A 23,009-nucleotide genomic window follows, 5' to 3' on the forward strand; every position below is an offset into this window, starting at 1 on the left:
GTCGCAATAAATGGTTCTAATGTTTGGGAATAAGTTTATCAGCTGTAATATAGGGGCTTTTACGTCGACTATTGTTCGGGATATTATTGGCTGAACTACGGCGAATTTTGAGAACTTGTCGATGCAAGTTAGAAACTGTTTTTTATCTGTGTTAAATACGTCGATATGGAGCATTTCCCCGGAGTGGGATGGAATTGGTGTTATTCCAAGTTCTTGCTTTTTGGGGTGCCTATCGTACTTTGCTTGTATGCATACCTTGCAATTAGCGACGATTTCATTGGCTAGCTTGTTCATTTTGGGAAAATAGTAATCGCGAAGGACTTGCTTAGTATTTTCTTGAGCAGCTCTGTGCGCACGATTGTGTTCAGCTGTGATAATCTCTCTTTGTTCGTTTTTGTCAGAGATGTCGGCTACTAAATTCTTACAATGCCAAAATTTTGCTGTGGGGAAATTTAACACGACTTTGTGTTGAAAACTGGCCAGTGTCGGTAAGTCGCAGTGAATTGCATTTACGACATTTGGGTTAATTACCTCCTTAAGCGTCTCAAAAAGGTTACTTTTATCAGTGAAATTTATTAAGTGGCGAGTTTTGCTGCCGAAAAGTATAAAGTTGCGCTTTAATGGGAAACGTGCTTCTTCTAGGACTATTTGGTTCCTGAAACAATTTAAAGGTTTGTCCGTCGTTTCAATTGTGTAGGTCAGGGAAATTTCGCTGTGAATGGTGGCTGCATCTGAGTGGGGCTCATCTTGCAATGCGTTTACGTTTTGTCGTGATAGGGCATCAGCCACGAAATTTTCTTTACCTGGCTTATAGAACATTTTTGCATCATGTTCGTCAATGTAAGCCTTCCATCTTTTAATCTTTTTTTTTGTATTTTTTTCAGATACCGCAAAGGTTAAAGGCTGGTGGTCGGTAAATATTTTTATCTCCTTGGTGCCGTACAAGAAGTTTTGTAGCTTTGTAATTGCCAGTAACTCACGTTCGTTTGTGGCGTAATTCAACTCGCACTGTTTTAAAGTTCGCGAGATCATTGTAATGGGTCGACCCCCTTGGGACAAAACAGCTCCTATGCCATTTGCGGAGGCATCGGTAGTAAGGTCGAACGGCTGCTTAAAATCGGGATACATGAGGATGACATCTTCTGATGCTAAAATCTTCCTTAATCGTTCAAATGCATCGCGTTGTGAATCGCTAAATTCGATTGCCACCTTACGGGACCTGTGTTTACTAACCGTTCCGTTTTCCCCTTTCAGGATGTCTGTCAAGGGCCTAGCGATTGCGGCAAAATCCTTTACGAATCTTCTGTAGTAGCTTGCTAACCCTAGAAATGATCTGAGACTGTACAAATTTTTCGGTTCGGGGTATTCCTGTATGGTTTTTACCTTCTCGGGGTCAGTTTTTGCTCCACCTTTGGTAACTATAAAACCTAGGAATTCGACGCTTTCCCTAAAGAATTTGGTTTTTTTCTGGGACACCCTCATGTTCGCATCGCTTAAGCACTTTAGTACTGTCTCGATGTGCCGAACATGGTCAGCTTCGTTCTCAGAGAAAATTATTACGTCATCAACATAGACGTAACAAATTTTCCCAATTTGTTCTCTAAGAACGTCATCTATGGTTCTCTGAAAAATGCTTCCGGCATTTTTAGGGCCGAAGGGTAGGCGACAGAACTCATATTTCCCGCCGTTTACTGAAAACGAGGTTTTCTCTCGGTCTTGTTCCGCTAGGAAAATCTGGTGGTACCCTGATTTTAGATCAAGGGTAGTGAAAAATTTTGCCTTCCCTAGGTTCGCTAGAATCATGGGAATACAAGGCATTGGGTAGCGATCTGGAATAGTTTTTTCGTTCAATTTCCTAAAATCGATTACCAAACGTTTGTTCTTGTTGCCGTTGGCGTCGGTTCCCTTTTTGTCAACTACCCAAGTTGGGCTGTTGTATGGGGACCTTGATGGTCTAATTATGCCATCCTTTAACAACTGTTTTATTTCGTTGTTTACAAAATCTGCCACACCCATAGGGTGTGGGTACAACCTTGAATACACCGGTTCGTTGTCTTCCGTACGAATAGTGGCGACGACAGAAGTGTTAAAGGGTAGTGCCTCGTTAGAGGTCGAAAATACCTTTAGTTTTCCTAATATCATCTTTTTAAATTCCTTTTTGATGGAATTTGGCACCACTATGTCATTTACATCTGTGAAGTTCACGCTGTCACAGTTGTAGTACTGAAGCTTTTCCGATTTATTCTGGTATTCTAGAGTGCTATTGTTTAAGTTCAATGTCACTCCTGCCTCTGTTAAGAGGTCGAATCCTATGATGGCATCAAACGTACTAAGCGTGTCTAGTAAGAAAAATGGTGAAATTTTTTGAAAAATTGACATTAAACATTTGTTTTTGATTTCACTGGAGCCGTGTATTGAGCTCACAGTGAAAGGCCTGTCGACTGGAATTACGTTTTTTAGCTCCTTTACGGGCTTTACGTAATTCTTCGCCGCCCCAGTGTCTATTAGGATTTTTAATTTTCTCCCAGCCAGCTGCCGTTCAATGACGGGTAGCCGGGACCTCCCACTAAAAAATTTAATGAATCGTTGTCATATGTTGAGTCGCTGTCGTCATTTATGTTCTCGACTGCGCTTTCGGCTGCATCTTTATAGTCCTCATCTAGGTCGGCCTGGGCACCTTGGACTACATTGTTGACTCGCTGCCGTCTCTGACCTGTAACTCGCTCTGACGAATTTTGCCGCTTCCTAGCTGGTGGACCATTGTTTGTTTGCTGTCTCTCAAAATTGGTGAGCTGCCTGAATCTCGAGGACGAATCTATCTCCATTGGTTCAGGAGCCTGGCCCTGGTCTCTTTTTCTCTGTTCAAAATAAGTGTTGTTATTTTGCCGCTTGGTAAAATGGGGGTTTTTGTCGAAGCTACGGTCGTCCCTATTGTTTTTTTCCTGTTTGGGGTGACCGCGGGACCTGATGGCCCCCATTGCATGGGATTTCTCTTCTAGAGCCTTGGCATACGAACTCGAGAACATGCTTCTTTCGATGCTAGACTCTGCCTCTTTCGCTAGGGCTAGCGCAGACGGCAGGACTTTTGGCTGAGCTGGGAAAACAATTGCCTTTAATGATTTTTTTAGGCCCGAAATAAATGCGTGCAGCGCATCTGCCCTGATTTCTTTGTTCATTAGGTCAGCGCCTTCTTGGTCGTGTGACATAATGATTTATTAGTTACCAGCGTTAATTTCTTTTCGACTTCGTCATAATAGTCCATTAGACTTGAGTCGCCTTGCCTAACCATCTCAAGCGCTTGCCGCAGAGTGCGCAATGATGTGCGATCTGCGTATGTGCAATCTAGTCTTGCTATAATTGCATCGAAATTCAGCACTGTGTTGTGTGAGACTAGCAGTGCCCGTGCGGGCCCTTTGAGTTTGTTTCTAATAATAGTGACGGCTTGATAATGTGAATTGCTGCCGTTATACGGCCTGAAAAGCTCATATGCGTCATTGGCAGACTGTCGCCATGCCACGTACTCGTCTTGGGTTCCATTAAAATCTGGTATTGATTTTATAATGTCCAAGGGAACGTCGCATCTGATTTCTGGGTTTACAGAAATCCTTTCATATACGTTGATCTGAGGGGTGTCGACACGCAAATTGCTAAGCTGATTCTCGACCGCTTGAATGCGCGCTTGAAAATTTATTTCCTGACGTGCTAGCGCTGCGTTAACGGCAGCTGTTACTAAAGCTTGAACCTGTTGTGCGTCCATGTCTGTTTCTAAAAGGCACTGTTGGCTATCACTGTCGTGGTCGGAAATATTAAAACCTTGGTTAGAATTCCAACTGTCTTCACTGTCGTACTCTGTTTTAACCTCTCTATAGTCCTTTGACCAACTCATCAATCAATCATTAAAAACCTTCTCACTTATTTGTTTGGTATTCCGATTATTTTTAAATCGGTTATGCAAATTATGTTTGTATTATTTCGGCACAGTTTTTATAGGTCAAATCAAACACTTTAATTTTTTATTTAAATTTTTGGATTTGATGTTTTTTATAGAACTTACATGTTACATTCCATGTGTGCGTGAGTTCTTAATTAAGTTGAGCGCCAATTATGTTTTGTCCTCTGCGTTGTGTCCAGCGAAGACTCCCGTGTCCGCCGGTATGGCTAGTAGGATGACTTAAGTTTCCTCTTCCTTGATGTGTCCAGCGACGGCTTTTATATCCGCTGCAGTTGCCAGTAGGAAGATTATGGTGGAAAGTAACTGTACCTTCTATTGCTGGCCTTGGGCTCAGTCAATAAATAAAAGATATAACAATTAACGGCAAGTGCCGGAGTAGTGATATTTATTAAGCGACTTATTGGTTGAGCGCTGCATTCAAAACTGATTACAAATATTCTGCTAAAGCTAAACCTAAACTCGCATCACGCTACAATGTCATGGTCGGCAAGCCGACTCAGCATAAGCGTAACAATAACAAGAAACTCTTGCGACATAACAAAAGTCTCCGGTTGCTGCCGCTGACCATTGCAGCTATAGCGCGCTGATACAAAGTGTTTAGCTCCGCAATTGCGAGAGTTTATTAAACTTATGAATTATCTTATATCTTACAAAGTGTTTAGCTCCGCAGTTGCGAGAGTTTATTAAACTTATGAGTTATCTTATAACTTATATATACATTATGGGGTCGGAAATGTCTCCTCCACTGCGTCGCAAACTTCTGACTAGAATTATAATATCCTCTGCAAGGGGATGTTTATGTTGTCGGACCTTCAGTTTTTGCAATTTATTCAAACTTTGTCGAGCTCTAGCATCTATAATAGGAAACCTATCCTTATAATAATTTATATAGTAAAGTTTAAGAAAGGTCTGTTTTTAGAGAAGCTATCGATGACCGAAATTGGTTAAGCTGAACTGGAGATAAAAGATAAAATTGGCAGGGGAAAAATGTTATTTACACTTTAAAAAAAATGGTACCATACAAAAAATTTTGAGTGTCATTGATCTTTGAGAATTTCATCGATTTAAATTTTTTAAATCAGAGAAATTTTACCGCCATCAAAGATGCCATCAATCTATTAAACTTAACAATCGTCCGGTAAATCGATTTTATATTATTTTTTCGGTATTTTTCTACTGTTAGACCCTGTTGTCTTAGCAACCATCTGCTGGTGATTAACACAAAAGTTTCACTGCTAGCTTTATGCACATGTACAACAAGGAAAATTTAACTGCCATTTAGATTTCAGAAAGTACTCATCGAAGCTAGTTAAACTCCCTTTGTAGCTCGACTTTATATATGGTAAAACTGCATATAAAACGTAAAACGGCCTATTTCAAGTAAATAATTAAACTTAAAATTAAGTTACAACAATCTTTAAGAAATTCTGTTACTTTGGAAATGAATTTCTGATGGTTTTCAGTAGTAAAGAATTGTCTCCTTAAGCACAAGGTCTTACATCTGGGAATAATAAAGTTTTGTGTTATTTGCGATTGTCCTAAGAGAAAGAATTGAACTAAGTTAGAGGTTAAGAATGTTATAAATCAAAATCCTTATACTACTAAATTTTTATTTACTACCCTAGTCCGTCCTAATTTAGAATATTGCGCTCCTGTTTGTAGTCCCCAGTATCAATTACACATTGATCGTATTGAGTCGGTACAACGAAAATGTTTTCTTTTTCTTCGAGGTTTGAACTGGGATCAAAACGTAAGGTTGCTTTTTTACACTGGTAGTTTACTATTGCTTAGTTTACCTACTCTTGTTAATTGTATAATCATTTTTGCAACTATTTTTATGCACAATCTTGTCAGAGGTGATATTGAGTCCATAGAATTTTTAAGCCGCTTAACTTTTAATGTGTCTTTTACGCCAACCGCAACTACCATTGTAACGAACTGATTTTGTTTATTTCTGCTCGCTACGAATATCGTGCGGGTGGCTCAGAAGATGTATGTGTTCGTCTCTCCAAATTTATATAAACGTGACCGCCCAATTGACTAGGAAGAACGCACAGTAAGTTCGGGTATACACAAGGATTCGCCGACTTGACCCTCGGCCTGGTGATGATAGTAACAAGTGCGAAACTCTATAGCCTTCTTTGCCGGCTTCGTCTGAGCACTTTCCTTCCCACGATGATGCTCCGGGCGGCTCCGGCGTTGATCAACTCGCTTCGGGTTGACTCTGCTGCTTGGGGTTATTCTCGGGGTGCTCGTGGTTTTATTTACTGCCGTTGGTTTGGCTACCTCCAACGTAGTCCCTGAGACAAACGCTAGCTTCTGGACAAACGCTTTCACACTAGCCTTTTTGCCGCGGACTTGTAGACTTGCAGTTATCGATGTCCTCGCTCTGCTCCCTGGTACGATGTCCTGGCTCTGCTCCTTGCTTTCTCCTGCAGGAGCAGACGCAACTGGGTCTTTGGCTCTCGTGATTCGCAGCTGCCGTTTGGGGATATTAGCGGTGAACTGCTGTGCATACGCCTTTCGAGACACTTGTCGCACCAGGACGGTCAGGCGAAAGTCGGACTTCGCCAGTATTAATGTATTCTCCAGTATTAATGTATGCTGATGATATTAAACTATGTTTGTCCTATAATAATTTGTAATCGGGACCGAGTATTTTCGGTCAACGATTTAGGAGTTCTTGACCCAAAAGTAAAATTCAACTGACACATAAAGTCTACTGTTAACAAGGCTATGAGCGTTAAATCTGAATTGCCTTAAATGTTAATGTCTTTTAATAGGGGACTGCCTACGTTTATAAGCTGTTTTCTTCATAAAATGCCACTGTATTTATCTTCTGCTGGTTCCAAGATACAATCATGCATGCCAAATGTGCAGGACTCGTTGGCAGAGTTAGAAATTACATTGACTTGCGGACTTCTTTTATTAGTTTAGATCGGGTTTCTATGTAGTGACGATGAGCGTGCTCAAGGATACTACTATATGAGCCTACTATATACTTTGTTAAAAAAAAAATCCAATAAACAAGATAAGATAGCATTTTTGAAATGAGAACGTTTTTCCTTTTATGGTTTGTACATGCGTACCAAAGCTATGTTTTAGGGTCCTGATACAAATTTTACTGTATTAAGCAGCACAAGCTGAACCACTTTTGTGTTTTTCCATTTTGTTTCAGTTTTTGATTCGAACTTGCAATTCGGTCCCGCAGCGAACTTGCAACTGCACTGCGAGCAGTTCAGCTGCAGAAACTCACCGCGGGACCGAATTACAAGTTCGAATCGAACTGTGAGAGACTGAAATTTTCCCCTTTTTTAGTCTAGGTGGCTTTACTGGAAAAGTCACTCGAGAGAGCGGGCAGAGCAAATGGTGCCTCTATATAGTTTCTTACTCTATGCTTATAATATATAAAAATTTTGTTTTTTTTTTAAAACAACCCAATTCAGATCTTTTTAATTATTATTTTATGCTTATTTGAATGAGCAGAAATCTATGCAAGTCCAATTAGATTATGAACAATTCTTATTTTAGTTAATAGTAACATAAGCAAGGTTTTTATAGACATAATTATTTTGTGATCAGTGGACAGAATCGTGATCTTCAATTTTTATACCCTTTCAGAGGGTATTATAATTTCAGTCAGAAGTTTGCAACGCAGTGAAGGAGACGTTTCCGACCCTATCAAGTATATATATTCTTGATCAGCATCACTAGGAGAGTCGATCTAGCCATTTCCGTCTGTCCGTCCGTTTCTACGCAAACTAGTCTCTCAGTTTTAAAGCTATCTGCATGAGTTTTGAACATGGTTTGCTTGAGATATGTTGAGCCGTCAATAAAGTCATATTGTGCTATAAGTAGCAGGACATTTGATTTTTCTGTGTGCATCATATAACTCCAGATAATTTGAAATCACCCAGAACTACCATCTTATGGAAATTATCTTGATCATTTATAAATATCTAATATCTGTTTATACAGGGAGGCTTATGAAAATTTTGTAAATACGTGTTCAGAAAAATCGGGGGATATATAAATAAATAATAAAGGTTGTAAGACCTTGCAGTAGGTCATCCGATCGACCCAATTTTTCACATCATTACCTCAATAGCGACTTTTATCTCTTGACGGCACAACTCATTGGCGATGATTGCGGCGACTTATGGTTTGATTTAGAAGAAAAACAGGTCAATGATGCCGCCTGACCTCGTTGTGTATGCATTTGCTTCTTTAAGACGACGTGCGGGTTTTATGAGCCCCAAATGCCGCAATTCTCTTTATGAGCTTCATTTGAAAATTTAATTTTTTGACAAAAATGGTACCCTTCCACCCAAGCGCACTTCGGCCTATTGCGCGAACTGAAAACGCATGAATTGGTCTTCCACAAATAAACCGCAATATTAAAGCTATTTCATTAAAAAAAAAAAAAAACAGGGAATGAAGCAAACTTCGGCAAGCCGAAGCTCATATACCCTTGCAGCTACTGCAAAAATTAAATATTCTTGAAAAAATTAAAATTATGATTTACTTTCGTATATTTTTAAAAACATTGAAGCTATGAAGATTTGCAGCTCAATTATTCGATAGTTCCTATGGCAGATGTCGTTTTCCAATTTTAACAGAACTTAAGGCGTGAACTGTCCAATTATTAATAAGTCAAAAAGAATTAAAAAAAAAAATTACAAAATAGAAAATATATTTAAAAATATTTTTTGTATACTTTTATTGTTTCTATAGAAGCTTTATGTTACAGTCGTCCGATTTTGATGAAATTTAAACCGTAATTCTAAAAATTCAATGTCAAAGAACTAAAAAAAAATATTAAAAAACAAAAAACTTTTAATTTGTTTTCATTTATTTTTCCGATTGTTCCTATGGGAGCTATATGCTATAGTCGTTTGTAGTCTTTGCGTTTGTATTTTTTTCAGATACCGCAAAGGTTAAAGGCTGGTGGTCGGTAAATATTTTTATCTCCTTGGTGCCGTACAAGAAGTTTTGTAGCTTGCCAAGTGCCCACACAATTGCCAGTAACTCACGTTCGTTTGTGGCGTAATTCAACTCGCACTGTTTTAAAGTTCGCGAGATCATTGTAATGGGTCGACCCCCTTGGGACAAAACAGCTCCTATGCCATTTGCGGAGGCATCGGTAGTAAGGTCGAACGGCTGCTTAAAATCGGGATACATGAGGATGACATCTTCTGATGCTAAAATCTTCCTTAATCGTTCAAATGCATCGCGTTGTGAATCGCTAAATTCGATTGCCACCTTACGGGACCTGTGTTTACTAACCGTTCCGTTTTCCCCTTTCAGGATGTCTGTCAAGGGCCTAGCGATTGCGGCAAAATCCTTTACGAATCTTCTGTAGTAGCTTGCTAACCCTAGAAATGATCTGAGACTGTACAAATTTTTCGGTTCGGGGTATTCCTGTATGGTTTTTACCTTCTCGGGGTCAGTTTTTGCTCCACCTTTGGTAACTATAAAACCTAGGAATTCGACGCTTTCCCTAAAGAATTTGGTTTTTTCCTGGGACACCCTCATGTTCGCATCGCTTAAGCACTTTAGTACTGTCTCGATGTGCCGAACATGGTCAGCTTCGTTCTCAGAGAAAATTATTACGTCATCAACATAGACGTAACAAATTTTCCCAATTTGTTCTCTAAGAACGTCATCTATGGTTCTCTGAAAAATGCTTCCGGCATTTTTAAGGCCGAAGGGTAGGCGACAGAACTCATATTTCCCGCCGTTTACTGAAAACGAGGTTTTCTCTCGGTCTTGTTCCGCTAGGAAAATCTGGTGGTACCCTGATTTTAGATCAAGGGTAGTGAAAAATTTTGCCTTCCCTAGGTTCGCTAGAATCATGGGAATACAAGGCATTGGGTAGCGATCTGGAATAGTTTTTTCGTTCAATTTCCTAAAATCGATTACCAAACGTTTGTTCTTGTTGCCGTTGGCGTCGGTTCCCTTTTTGTCAACTACCCAAGTTGGGCTGTTGTATGGGGACCTTGATGGTCTAATTATGCCATCCTTTAACAACTGTTTTATTTCGTTGTTTACAAAATCTGCCACACCCATAGGGTGTGGGTACAACCTTGAATACACCGGTTCGTTGTCTTCCGTACGAATAGTGGCGACGACAGAAGTGTTAAAGGGTAGTGCCTCGTTAGAGGTCGAAAATACCTTTAGTTTTCCTAATATCATCTTTTTAAATTCCTTTTTGATGGAATTTGGCACCACTATGTCATTTACATCTGTGAAGTTCACGCTGTCACAGTTGTAGTACTGAAGCTTTTCCGATTTATTCTGGTATTCTAGAGTGCTATTGTTTAAGTTCAATGTCACTCCTGCCTCTGTTAAGAGGTCGAAGCCTATGATGGCATCAAACGTACTAAGCGTGTCTAGTAAGAAAAATGGTGAAATTTTTTGAAAAATTGACATTAAACATTTGTTTTTGATTTCACTGGAGCCGTGTATTGAGCTCACAGTGAAAGGCCTGTCGACTGGAATTACGTTTTTTAGCTCCTTTACGGGCTTTACGTAATTCTTCGCCGCCCCAGTGTCTATTAGGATTTTTAATTTTCTCCCAGCCAGCTGCCGTTCAATGACGGGTAGCCGGGACCTCCCACTAAAAAATTTAATGAATCGTTGTCATATGTTGAGTCGCTGTCGTCATTTATGTTCTCGACTGCGCTTTCGGCTGCATCTTTATAGTCCTCATCTAGGTCGGCCTGGGCACCTTGGACTACATTGTTGTCTCGCTGCCGTCTCTGACCTGTAACTCGCTCTGACGAATTTTGCCGCTTCCTAGCTGGTGGACCATTGTTTGTTTGCTGTCTCTCAAAATTGGTGAGCTGCCTGAATCTCGAGGACGAATCTATCTCCATTGGTTCAGGAGCCTGGCCCTGGTCTCTTTTTCTCTGTTCAAAATAAGTGTTGTTATTTTGCCGCTTGGTAAAATGGGGGTTTTTGTCGAAGCTACGGTCGTCCCTATTGTTTTTTTCCTGTTTGGGGTGACCGCGGGACCTGATGGCCCCCATTGCATGGGATTTCTCTTCTAGAGCCTTGGCATACGAACTCGAGAACATGCTTCTTTCGATGCTAGACTCTGCCTCTTTCGCTAGGGCTAGCGCAGACGGCAGGTCTTTTGGCTGAGCTGGGAAAACAATTGCCTTTAATGATTTTTTTAGGCCCGAAATAAATGCGTGCAGCGCATCTGCCCTGATTTCTTTGTTCATTAGGTCAGCGCCTTCTTGGTCGTGTGACATAATGATTTTATTAGTTACCAGCGTTAATTTCTTTTCGACTTCGTCATAATAGTCCATTAGACTTGAGTCGCCTTGCCTAACCATCTCAAGCGCTTGCCGCAGAGTGCGCAATGATGTGCGATCTGCGTATGTGCAATCTAGTCTTGCTATAATTGCATCGAAATTCAGCACTGTGTTGTGTGAGACTAGCAGTGCCCGTGCGGGCCCTTTGAGTTTGTTTCTAATAATAGTGACGGCTTGATAATGTGAATTGCTGCCGTTATACGGCCTGAAAAGCTCATATGCGTCATTGGCAGACTGTCGCCATGCCACGTACTCGTCTTGGGTTCCATTAAAATCTGGTATTGATTTTATAATGTCCAAGGGAACGTCGCATCTGATTTCTGGGTTTACAGAAATCCTTTCATATACGTTGATCTGAGGGGTGTCGACACGCAAATTGCTAAGCTGATTCTCGACCGCTTGAATGCGCGCTTGAAAATTTATTTCCTGACGTGCTAGCGCTGCGTTAACGGCAGCTGTTACTAAAGCTTGAACCTGTTGTGCGTCCATGTCTGTTTCTAAAAGGCACTGTTGGCTATCACTGTCGTGGTCGGAAATATTAAAACCTTGGTTAGAATTCCAACTGTCTTCACTGTCGTACTCTGTTTTAACCTCTCTATAGTCCTTTGACCAACTCATCAATCAATCATTAAAAACCTTCTCACTTATTTGTTTGGTATTCCGATTATTTTTAAATCGGTTATGCAAATTATGTTTGTATTATTTCGGCACAGTTTTTATAGGTCAAATCAAACACTTTAATTTTTTATTTAAATTTTTGGATTTGATGTTTTTTATAGAACTTACATGTTACATTCCATGTGTGCGTGAGTTCTTAATTAAGTTGAGCGCCAATTATGTTTTGTCCTCTGCGTTGTGTCCAGCGAAGACTCCCGTGTCCGCCGGTATGGCTAGTAGGATGACTTAAGTTTCCTCTTCCTTGATGTGTCCAGCGACGGCTTTTATATCCGCTGCAGTTGCCAGTAGGAAGATTATGGTGGAAAGTAACTGTACCTTCTATTGCTGGCCTTGGGCTCAGTCAATAAATAAAAGATATAACAATTAACGGCAAGTGCCGGAGTAGTGATATTTATTAAGCGACTTATTGGTTGAGCGCTGCATTCAAAACTGATTACAAATATTCTGCTAAAGCTAAACCTAAACTCGCATCACGCTACAATGTCATGGTCGGCAAGCCGACTCAGCATAAGCGTAACAATAACAAGAAACTCTTGCGACATAACAAAAGTCTCCGGTTGCTGCCGCTGACCATTGCAGCTATAGCGCGCTGATACAAAGTGTTTAGCTCCGCAATTGCGAGAGTTTATTAAACTTATGAATTATCTTATATCTTACAAAGTGTTTAGCTCCGCAGTTGCGAGAGTTTATTAAACTTATGAGTTATCTTATAACTTATATATACATTATGGGGTCGGAAATGTCTCCTCCACTGCGTCGCAAACTTCTGACTAGAATTATAATATCCTCTGCAAGGTGATGTTTATGTTGTCGGACCTTCAGTTTTTGCAATTTATTCAAACTTTGTCGAGCTCTAGCATCTATAATAGGAAACCTATCCTTATAATAATTTATATAGTAAAGTTTAAGAAAGGTCTGTTTTTAGAGAAGCTATCGATGACCGAAATTGGTTAAGCTGAACTGGAGATAAAAGATAAAATTGGCAGGGGAAAAATGTTATTTACACTTTAAAAAGAATGGTACCATACAAAAAATTTTGAGTGTCATTGATCTTTGAGAATTTCATCGATTTAAATTTTTTAAATCAGAGAAATTTTACCGCCATCAAAGATGCCATCAATCTATTAAACTTAACAATCGTCCGGTAAATCGATTTTATATTATTTTTTCGGTATTTTTCTACTGTTAGACCCTGTTGTCTTAGCAACCATCTGCTGGTGATTAACACAAAAGTTTCACTGCTAGCTTTATGCACATGTACAACAAGGAAAATTTAACTGCCATTTAGATTTCAGAAAGTACTCATCGAAGCTAGTTAAACTCCCTTTGTAGCTCGACTTTATATATGGTAAAACTGCATATAAAACGTAAAACGGCCTATTTCAAGTTAATAATTAAACTTAAAATTAAGTTACAACAATCTTTAAGAAATTCTGTTACTTTGGAAATGAATTTCTGATGGTTTTCAGTAGTAAAGAATTGTCTCCTTAAGCACAAGGTCTTACATCTGGGAATAATAAAGTTTTGTGTTATTTGCGATTGTCCTAAGAGAAAGAATTGAACTAAGTTAGAGGTTAAGAATGTTATAAATCAAAATCCTTATACTACTAAATTTTTATTTACTACCCTAGTCCGTCCTAATTTAGAATATTGCGCTCCTGTTTGTAGTCCCCAGTATCAATTACACATTGATCGTATTGAGTCGGTACAACAAAAATGTTTTCTTTTTCTTCGTGGTTTGAACTGGGATCAAAACGTAAGGTTGCTTTTTTACACTGGTAGTTTACTATTGCTTAGTTTACCTACTCTTGTTAATTGTATAATCATTTTTGCAACTATTTTTATGCACAATCTTGTCAGAGGTGATATTAAGTCCATAGAATTTTTAAGCCGCTTAACTTTTAATGTGTCTTTTACGCCAACCGCAACTACCATTGTAACGAACTGATTTTGTTTATTTCTGCTCGCTACGAATATCGTGCGGGTGGCTCAGAAGATGTATGTGTTCGTCTCTCCAAATTTATATAAACGTGACCGCCCAATTGACTAGGAAGAACGCACAGTAAGTTCGGGTATACACAAGGATTCGCCGACTTGACCCTCGGCCTGGTGATGATAGTAACAAGTGCGAAACTCTATAGCCTTCTTTGCCGGCTTCGTCTGAGCACTTTCCTTCCCACGATGATGCTCCGGGCGGCTCCGGCGTTGATCAACTCGCTTCGGGTTGACTCTGCTGCTTGGGGTTATTCTCGTAGTCCCTGAGACAAACGCTAGCTTCTGGACAAACGCTTTCACACTAGCCTTTTTGCCGCGGACTTGTAGACTTGCAGTTATCGATGTCCTCGCTCTGCTCCCTGGTACGATGTCCTGGCTCTGCTCCTTGCTTTCTCCTGCAGGAGCAGACGCAACTGGGTCTTTGGCTCTCGTGATTCGCAGCTGCCGTTTGGGGATATTAGCCGGTGAACTGCTGTGCATACGCCTTTCGAGACACTTGTCGCACCAGGACGGTCAGGCGAAAGTCGGACTTCGCCTATACGATCCTTGTAGCAAGGCGGCTTGTTCTAGACAACTTCCCATCCGAGCCCACGGTTTTTTGTCGAAGGACTCTTTCGGTGCAACTCTGCCTGACACGCCGGGCAACACGCCCAGCTCAAGTCGTGACAGAAGTTGTGTCAAAGCGCCTTGACTTAGCCATGTGATGCCTTAAGGACTTCATTAACCTGTTACTTCGGAGACTTCAAACTGAAAGTCCCGAACGTGTCGAAGTAGCGATCTTGCTCCTTGTTGACTCCGCACGGCTCCACTTATTTCTTGAAGTTGTTTCACTGATTACTGGTATACTTGATGACTGGTACTTGTTGACTGGTAAAAGACGACTGATCCAGCTTCCTGCGCTCGGCCTGCTTATATAGGCCTCTTTTAACCGTTAGTTATCGGCGACTCCTTGCCTACTGATCCACAGTCCACGGTTTTCGTTCGAACTTTCGCCCTCTGCGCACGGCATTACAGCAGGGTCTGAAGTCCTGTGCTGTCTCCGACGCTCTCTCCGCTCTTGCCGTCCCTCTCGGACTATTTCTGTCAATCTCTGTGCACACGGCACCACACTCTTTCCCACACTACCGTAGCTAAGGGCGGTAGGCCACTGCTTGTGTGGCTGCTCTAGCTCAAAGTTTGGCCTGCATAAACCCTTTCGTGTTCTTTGTAATAATTATAAAAATCTATATAATCAATTTTGAATTTGTCTAAAAACTTATATTTTAACATAAGTATTTGCACCATACTTAGTTTTAGTGTTTATTTATAAATGTCTCTATTTTATGTGTTTTTTATTTTCCTCGCGAACTCGATTATTGCCCACTATGCTAAAAGGGACCGCGCGAAGCGGGTTTCAGATCTATCATAGTAGTAGTAGATCTTTTATTTATAAATATTTATTTAAAAAAAATTTATGTTAGTCAGCATGGTTTATAACCGTCCGCTGATCAGTGATCACCCTACACATACTTTCCTTTTCTACACACCTGGCTTCCTGGGTCGACCCCAGATACCAGATCGTTTGGGCCTATGTATGCAGAGGTGTCCCCAATACAGATTCATCCAGGATTTGAAACCTGTATTTCTGCGCCTTGTTTAGGAATCCAACAAGGATCGTCCAATTTTCTCCATTTAGAACGCTTTGTTATTCCCCGTAGTTTTACTGGTCCTTTTTACCAGTATAATGGAGATACTAAGACTGAACTACTTGCCACATACAAGCGAAAGTAACGGGAAGAATTTAAGTCTTATGCGCCGTTTCTGTTCGGCGCGGGCGCCGGTGACAGTATTTGCTATAAGGGCCTGGATCATATCCGGGTTCATTTCTGGTTCGTTTGGATTTCCTACTCTAGGGCGAAATCCTATCTCCTGACTAATTTCCTTATATTCCCAACTCAACTGAGTGTGTTAACGGTGTAGAAAATCAAAATCCGCGAACAGCATTTAGTTAAATAATTCAAAAACAATAAATTCGAGGAGTAAAAACAGATTTGGTGAATTCAAATAACACAGATTTACTGGATTAATTCAGTAAAAAATTCAATATCAACACAGGTACAGTGGATCAATTCGTAAACAATCAAGAAGAAAAGTCAAAGTCAAATTTCTGCGGATATGTTGAAACACTACTCAGAATAAAATCATAATTTATTTTAAAATATATAAAAATTGTTGGCTCTGGCACGAGTGTGCGTAACTTGAGTCACTTTGTTAAGCACTTTATTTGTGTAATTTGATATACCTTATATTATTTTCATAAAAATTCCTATTTTTTTGGTTATAGGAACATTTTAACTCCAATCACTTTATGATATCTATATTTTTTATCGAGTATAAAAATTATTAGCTCTTGCGTTGGGTGTGAATAATAAGAGTTACTTGTGTATTTGAACCTTTAGGCTATCTTTAGCGCACAATCACTTACATGTTATATTTCCTCAAGGGCCCAATGTATTAACAATGTTTAATATTTTTTCGTTGGTTGGGCGACAATTATATAAAGTTGTATATGTGCCGCTATCGCCGGATCGGTCCCTCGCAGCAGTCACTATTTCTTGGTAGGCGGTAGGCCGATTGTAGACTCGTACGTTAATGCCGGAGGTCCCTCGCGGCAGTCAATGTTAGAGATGGGCCAGTCGGCTGTTCCTCTTCTCTTGAAGATTAGGTTGTTTAAGATGTGTGCCTCCTTCACCTGCTGGCCTAACGATGTAAACAGTGCAATAAAATATAAAACGATTAACGGCAGTCTGCCGGAGTTTTGATATGTGCTGAACTTGTGTTTTTTATTCTACAATGTTCGAATAAAAACTAAACTTAGAGGCTAACATTAGCACAAAGTGCCAGAGTCATACGATCACTGGCCACCAAAGGAACGAAAGAAAATCCCATAGCGGGGCACTTTTCTGGCTCAACTTTTTGGGCACCAGAAGGCTGACGCAATGTTGGGGTCTATCATACATAAATAATATATGAAAAATATAAAGGTAGCTAAAATAACTAAATTTCACACGCCCACAACTTCCAAATGACTAAAGATACGTGCTATATATCGTTACTACAGTATAGATTTCATACAGGTTTTAAGATTACGCATCCTTTGATGTATAACAAATTTTTCCCTTAAAATTTGTTTTTGGGAGTTAATTAGCGTTTAAAAATTCAAGCCATTTCAGATCTTATTAATTTGCATATTATGCCTTGTTGAATGAGCAGAAATTTATGCTAAACCATTTTGATGATGAAAAATTCTTATTATTTTTAGTAAAATGGAAGCATAAGCAAGGATATTATAGACAAATATTATTGTTTTTTGATCAGGGGTCAGAACTCTGTTCTTCGGTTTTTTCAATCTCCATGTACGTAATGTAAGGCCGTCTCCTGGTCATGGTATTGGTGCACTTTAACAAAAAAAATGATTTTAGGTCTCCTGTAAAATTCTAACAAACAAAAAACAATTAAAAATATATTTAAGTTTTTTTTAGTAATAAAGACAAAAAGGAACGGTAAATCTATTTTTAAAAAGTTTAAACCACTGTTATTATTATTAAATTAGTCAACAAAATTAAAATGTAATACTAATAACTACAACATTAAGAACATATTCAAAAACACATTTTTTACTTATTTATACAAATAAAATGAATATATCACATTTAGTTTGAGCGATTAGGACTTTTTAAGTATTTCCGCGTACACAGAAATGAGAAATATCTTACTATTGTCAACAGTGAACTGCTTCGTAGATTAATAAACTAATTTAATGATCACTACACTTTTAAAAAAGCTTGCTTTGATACTGCTTGCTGACTAGAGGGCAACACATATATCATTGACACCCGCAACAGTAATTTTAAATGAAACTGTGCTGTACAATATTCATGCATTGCCAGAACTGTGTGCTGTGGTTTTGAGGTATTTTATTTTATTGTAACTAGGTTTTTGAGCTTTGCAGTAATAAGACTGTAGTTTCAAGCATAAACTTCTGATATCAAACAAAAACACCTCTTGACGAGGTAAGTTTAACGTTACGATCGCACCTTTAACTCCAAAAACGTTTGATATCAGATTTTGTGACGACAATTTTTTATTTTACCTCTTCAAGAAAGTTTTTGTTTGATCACTAATAATAACAACATCTGTATAATTAACAGAAAGTACAGTCAATATAACGCTTCGCCCGATAGATGCATACAATCAATGCTTTTAAAGTATGGAGTGAATGTTTTTAATATAAATAGTCAATTTTGGGTGCTTAGCAGCACAATTTATTTTTTTGTTCACATAAATAGCAACACCACCAGCATGAAAAACGATCCGCACGACCTCAATAGAAACATCACTGAAATGAGACAAGAACGAAGTTTCAGAACCATAATCGAAGTCGACATTAGACTGACTAAACAGATATCTGAACTCAATTTTCTTCTGTGCATTAATGTGGACGACCTAATTCCAATATAACTTCTTAAAATTCCAGGACTATTTACAATGATTAAAAACCATGCGATTCAGACGACGCAGCAGTAGAAGTTGCCGATGAAGAGAGGGGGATAGAAGCTCGGTTTTCGACGCCCAGATAATGGGAGAGCGTTAAAAGCTCATCCATGCGCTCAATGTGGCATAATTTTTCACCGCTGAACGTTCACAAGGCCACTGCGAGTAAACATTGCTATCAAAACTTTATGATTTTTAAGCTTCATTGCCTTTTTAAAAATTACATTATGCCCTCTTAAAAGTTGCTTGTTAATGTAAAGAGCGGCTTGTGAGTCAAACCCTATCAGCCGCAAGCTGAGTTGTTGTTTAGCATTGCGGCGGTATGCTCCAAGACATCGTAAAAACGTGTTTTTCTGGCCCGGAAGATGTCAGTAAATTTCGGGGTCGAAATAATCTTCAGAGATAAATAGTTCATTTTAGACCATTTTTAAATTTTTAATGGAATTCAGTGTATGCGTAGTTGGCTGAGTTGCCATATGCTCTCTCAAGGTGTTCAGTTCGCAAACCTCCCCATTCAGATTAGAAACGCGCTTAATTACCTTATCCCTATCGCTCCATCCTCCACGCTCGCAACAACCACTCGCGAGTTGAGCATCCCTAAAAGCTGAGGTGACAAGCTCTCGTTGGAGCCGCCGATATTGTCGTTGTTGCTGAAATTTCAATACTGAAATTTCCTTCGTCTGCCGATGTTCACTTTTGATGTTTGGAAGAGGAAGAACAAAGTCAGTGTCAAGAAAAAAATTTATTGTACGGACTTCAAAATACTCTTTTTGAAAAGTCCTGGGATATTTATAAATTTCGAAGTTTATACTTAAATAACTTGTATTGATTTAATGTATTGTCATTTTGGAAGTTATTAAAAAGTTGCATTAGAAAACGCAAAAATGTTCTTTGTTTTATTATCTGCCTTTCGTGATTTTAATTACGCGCCAGGCTTAATTTTCGGTTCTCGGTTTCGTTTCTCTTCTTTCTACTTTCTTTGCATTTGCATTAGACAGCTGCTGTTTTAAAGTGAATTTTTTAACTTAATTATATTAATCAGTGATTTGTCTTGATAAATAAATTTATTTGCAGGTGCTGAAAGCGTTTCCGGAACATTTTCCAGTTTTAATCGGTATGTATATTTGTGCATAATAATAAACTGATATTTTATTTGATTCAAATATAAATACGTATTTTTTTTTACAGATAACATAAGTTTGTTGGTGGGCCAGCAGACGGAGGTGAAAGACCATGCACACGCGTTATTGTGAAAAATAATTTAAAAATAAAAAATATGTAAATAAAAATAAAAAAAAATTTATTGAATTTATTAGGTTTTTTACTAGGGTTTCCTGGGAAATTCCCGGGATTTTTGGAATTCGAAGGCAAATTCACTCAGATTTTATTTTCGAGATTATCGCCGCGAACGCCTGCTTCATACACGTTTTGTATGGAGCATTCCTCGAGAATCCTCGGGAATTCACGGCGACTCCCTAAGCATTCCATAGGGAATCTTTAGGGATTGGTACTGAAGAGTTGTTTAAGTATCCCGCACTTGAAAGTGGAAGTGATTTCAACGGTGTTGAAAGAACATACATATACAAATACGAATGCTGCTTCCGAATATTATTTGGTATCAAAGTCCTACAAAGTTAAGCTGCATGCCGGCCTGCTCGAATTTCTATTTTAGTGTGCCTGTTAGTGGCGATACGTGATAAACTTAACGTTAATTAAGTTGAAAGAGAGAACGGCGATCTTAGCAATAGGGCGCTTGTAGACCCCATTGGCCGTATTGACAGTCACCACTCGGACCTTAGAATCCTGTTCTGGGTAGAGGAGTGAAGTATTCAGTGTGCCATCGCGTCCAGAATTCTTCCACCATGGCCTGCAGCTGATTCCATCGCTCGAATCATCTGGGAGTCCAAAAACGATTGATTAGACACTGTAGTGTACTGCTGTCCTACCAAAAAACGGGCTGGCGTCAGTGTATCGAGGCTGTGTTTGGGCAAGAACGGTTGACAGATCTTCAAAAGTGAGTGCAACTCCTCGGACTCGGCGCAGATGCAGCTTGATTGACGGTGTTTTGCGACGGGCACAAAACCTTTTTTTTTTTTTTTGTGAAGGTAGCGCCCAATCAGCAAGGCAATGAATGATTACTTCGATCGGTCAATACGTCTTCCGATTCGTAATATTCCGGAAGCATCCAAAAACGGCGTCTATTTCAGCAATTTTGATTTTCTTTTCAGTCTCTGATCTTTCCCGGCTGCGCCGTAATCTTGTAGAAAAGCCGTAAGTTGCATGTGCTTCAAAAGCCTTTCTCAAGCGTTTTGCAAGTCCTTAGCTGTTAGGTATCATCTGTAAGTTTCAATTTAAAATGTTAAGCTTTTACTAAGAATGGCGGTACATTTGGGGCGTATGCGTTGTATAAATCGAAAAATATAGCTGACAAAGCGCAATAGTTGATTCCAAGACGAAAGTTTATGGAATTAACTGTCGAGAAAATCCGGATGAGAATGAGCTTTCAGAGTAAAGTTTATTTCCTTATTAGATTTTTCCTCGCAAAGTCCACCTGGGTGCATCTGTATATTCTGGTTTTTGGTGGAGGTCGGCCAATAGGACTCCGACCAAGAAAAGGTAGCTTTTAGCTTTGACGACTGCAAGGGCAAGGTAACAACGTTGATCTTTTGGCAAGATTAGTTGCTGTTCCTTGAGTGCTTCCATATGTCCGCGCTGTAGATAATCTTCCAAAAAGGCACAATATTGCCTTTTCCTTCCTTCTAGAACGAGTATTCCACAATATATACGTTTGTAAATGTTGACAAACAGTTGATCCACGGGATCACAAGCGACCTTACCTAGGCTGGATTGTATCCATCTCCATGAACCTCCTCACCATCTCATCCAAACCAATTTGCACTGGCTTTGGTGACTCATTCACATAAGGGATCCGAGCCTACAATTATCCAATCAATAATTGTGTTTAGTGCAAATGTATTAGGTTTACTTATCAATTTTCGTTGGACTATAAAAAACTCGAAAGTGGCGAAGGTGGGATCGGGTAACATTACCCTTGTAGAGCTTCCCAGTTGCTTGTGTGTAACTCTTTGGGTAGTACTGACGTGGTTACAGAACTCATAGTCGGCGCTTTTATTTCCTGGACATCCGTCGAGACTCGGGATTGCAATTGTATTTTTGGAAACCCCGCCAGTTACTCTAGCGGCTTGCGTAGAAAGCCCAATTACCGAAATACGTGCGTGGGTAAGAGGTGCAAAAATAATAGTTGAACCCGAATCCAGCAGAAATCGGCAAAACGTCTGGCTTCCACAATTGTCCACCACATGAGCTAGTATCGTAGACATTATGATCTGCGAACGAGCAATAAATGCTGTCTCTATCGAAAAATTTGAAATCCCAGTTGTCGACGGTTTGGTCCTTGTAGAGCTGCTCTCCGGCGTATTAGTTGGGTGGGGCTCACGTTCCCCTTGCGAGTCTTGACGTACCAAAGTGTGATTTGCCTGGTTTGCCTGATTTGCCTGGTAACATGTTTGGGGCTCACACAATTTATGCCTTACGATAAAAATTGTGTGCAGGTCATAATTGAATGCAGCTGTGTGCAAATTAATTTTGTCCCTGGTAATTTTGTTAAACAAATATATTTTTTTATTTTGTATAACTTGGTGTTAAACCTTTTATTTTATTTCACTTATACAAGACACTTTATTTCTTACATTCGAATTCTTAGCTTCCGATCTCTTTCTCGATCCAAAATGGACTGCCTGATTAATTCTAAAATCTCCAACGAACCTCGGCCAGAAGCTTTTCTTTGAGCTTCAAGAACTTTTCCTTTTGTTTAGAATATAAGCTTAGGGTGAAATCATGGCATCCTATTGTGAAATTCAAATATGTTGATATATTTGTTTGGGCTTGAATCGCAATAGTTTGAACTTGGAACGCAATTGATTGGGCTTCGAGCGGAAGCTTATGTTTACTTTAAGTTTGGTTTGTTTATCTTGGCAGGGAAACCAAAGCCAAAGTCATGGGCAAATACAAAGGCAAACGCAAAGGCATAGGCAAAGATCGCTTAAATTGAATTTTGAAAATTGTTTATTAATTCCATAAGCGGCCCGGTTTCAGGAGTTGGTTAACTCTCCCCCTTCTAAAATGGATCGTCCCGAATCATTGTGTATTTCTCTTAACCGTTCTCTTAGTTTTGAAAAAAAAATATTGGTGTGTATCTTTTTCTTTAAAAGTTTCTTCTTTGTTTGTATTTTCTTCTTTTAAAATTGTTTCTTTGTTTGTACTGATTTCTAGTTCTGGACGTTGTTTTGTGGTTACAAAAATAAAATTACTGTATTTTATATATATTATATATTATTAAAAATATAATGATAAAAATTATAAAAATAATTGATATTTTGGTATTATTAATTTTTTTAAATTGATTGATAATGTTTATATTGAGTAAGCTCCGAATTATTTAAAATATTCGGAAATGTCATAATTTATGAATTTATGCTATATAGTTCAATATTTTGTTTTCGCTGTTA

General features: G+C 39.1%; 1 protein-coding gene and 1 long non-coding RNA gene across 4 annotated transcripts in view; one reads left to right on the plus strand and one right to left on the minus strand.

The window, feature by feature from the left end:
- The window catches only part of LOC128263888 (transcriptional regulator ATRX-like), a 449,251-nt gene that overhangs the window by 53,367 nt on the left and 372,875 nt on the right, over positions 1-23,009 (plus strand). The window contains exons 2-4 of one of the 2 annotated variants that reach the window (XM_052999166.1): positions 8,878-8,906; positions 19,555-19,594; positions 19,669-19,773. The exons of the other annotated variant lie outside the window; for it this stretch is intronic. Coding sequence (XP_052855126.1) covers positions 8,878-8,906; positions 19,555-19,594; positions 19,669-19,733 — 134 coding nt within the window. The 3' untranslated portion in view covers positions 19,734-19,773. Of the gene's footprint in view, positions 1-8,877; positions 8,907-19,554; positions 19,595-19,668; positions 19,774-23,009 lie in introns of those variants that run through there. 2 annotated transcript variants of the gene reach the window in all.
- On the minus strand, positions 19,787-22,225 carry LOC128263891 (uncharacterized). 2 transcript variants are annotated; one of them, XR_008268561.1, is made up of 4 exons: positions 22,191-22,225; positions 21,467-22,092; positions 21,318-21,415; positions 19,787-21,239 (listed from the first exon to the last, which is right to left on the minus strand). It is a non-coding gene; the product is annotated as an uncharacterized LOC128263891 (long non-coding RNA). The 2 variants fall into 2 exon arrangements; XR_008268560.1 differs by having other exon boundaries at positions 21,318-22,092.

Source organism: Drosophila gunungcola, unplaced genomic scaffold, assembly GCF_025200985.1.
Source record: "Drosophila gunungcola strain Sukarami unplaced genomic scaffold, Dgunungcola_SK_2 000025F, whole genome shotgun sequence".
Lineage (NCBI taxonomy): Eukaryota > Metazoa > Arthropoda > Insecta > Diptera > Drosophilidae > Drosophila > Drosophila gunungcola.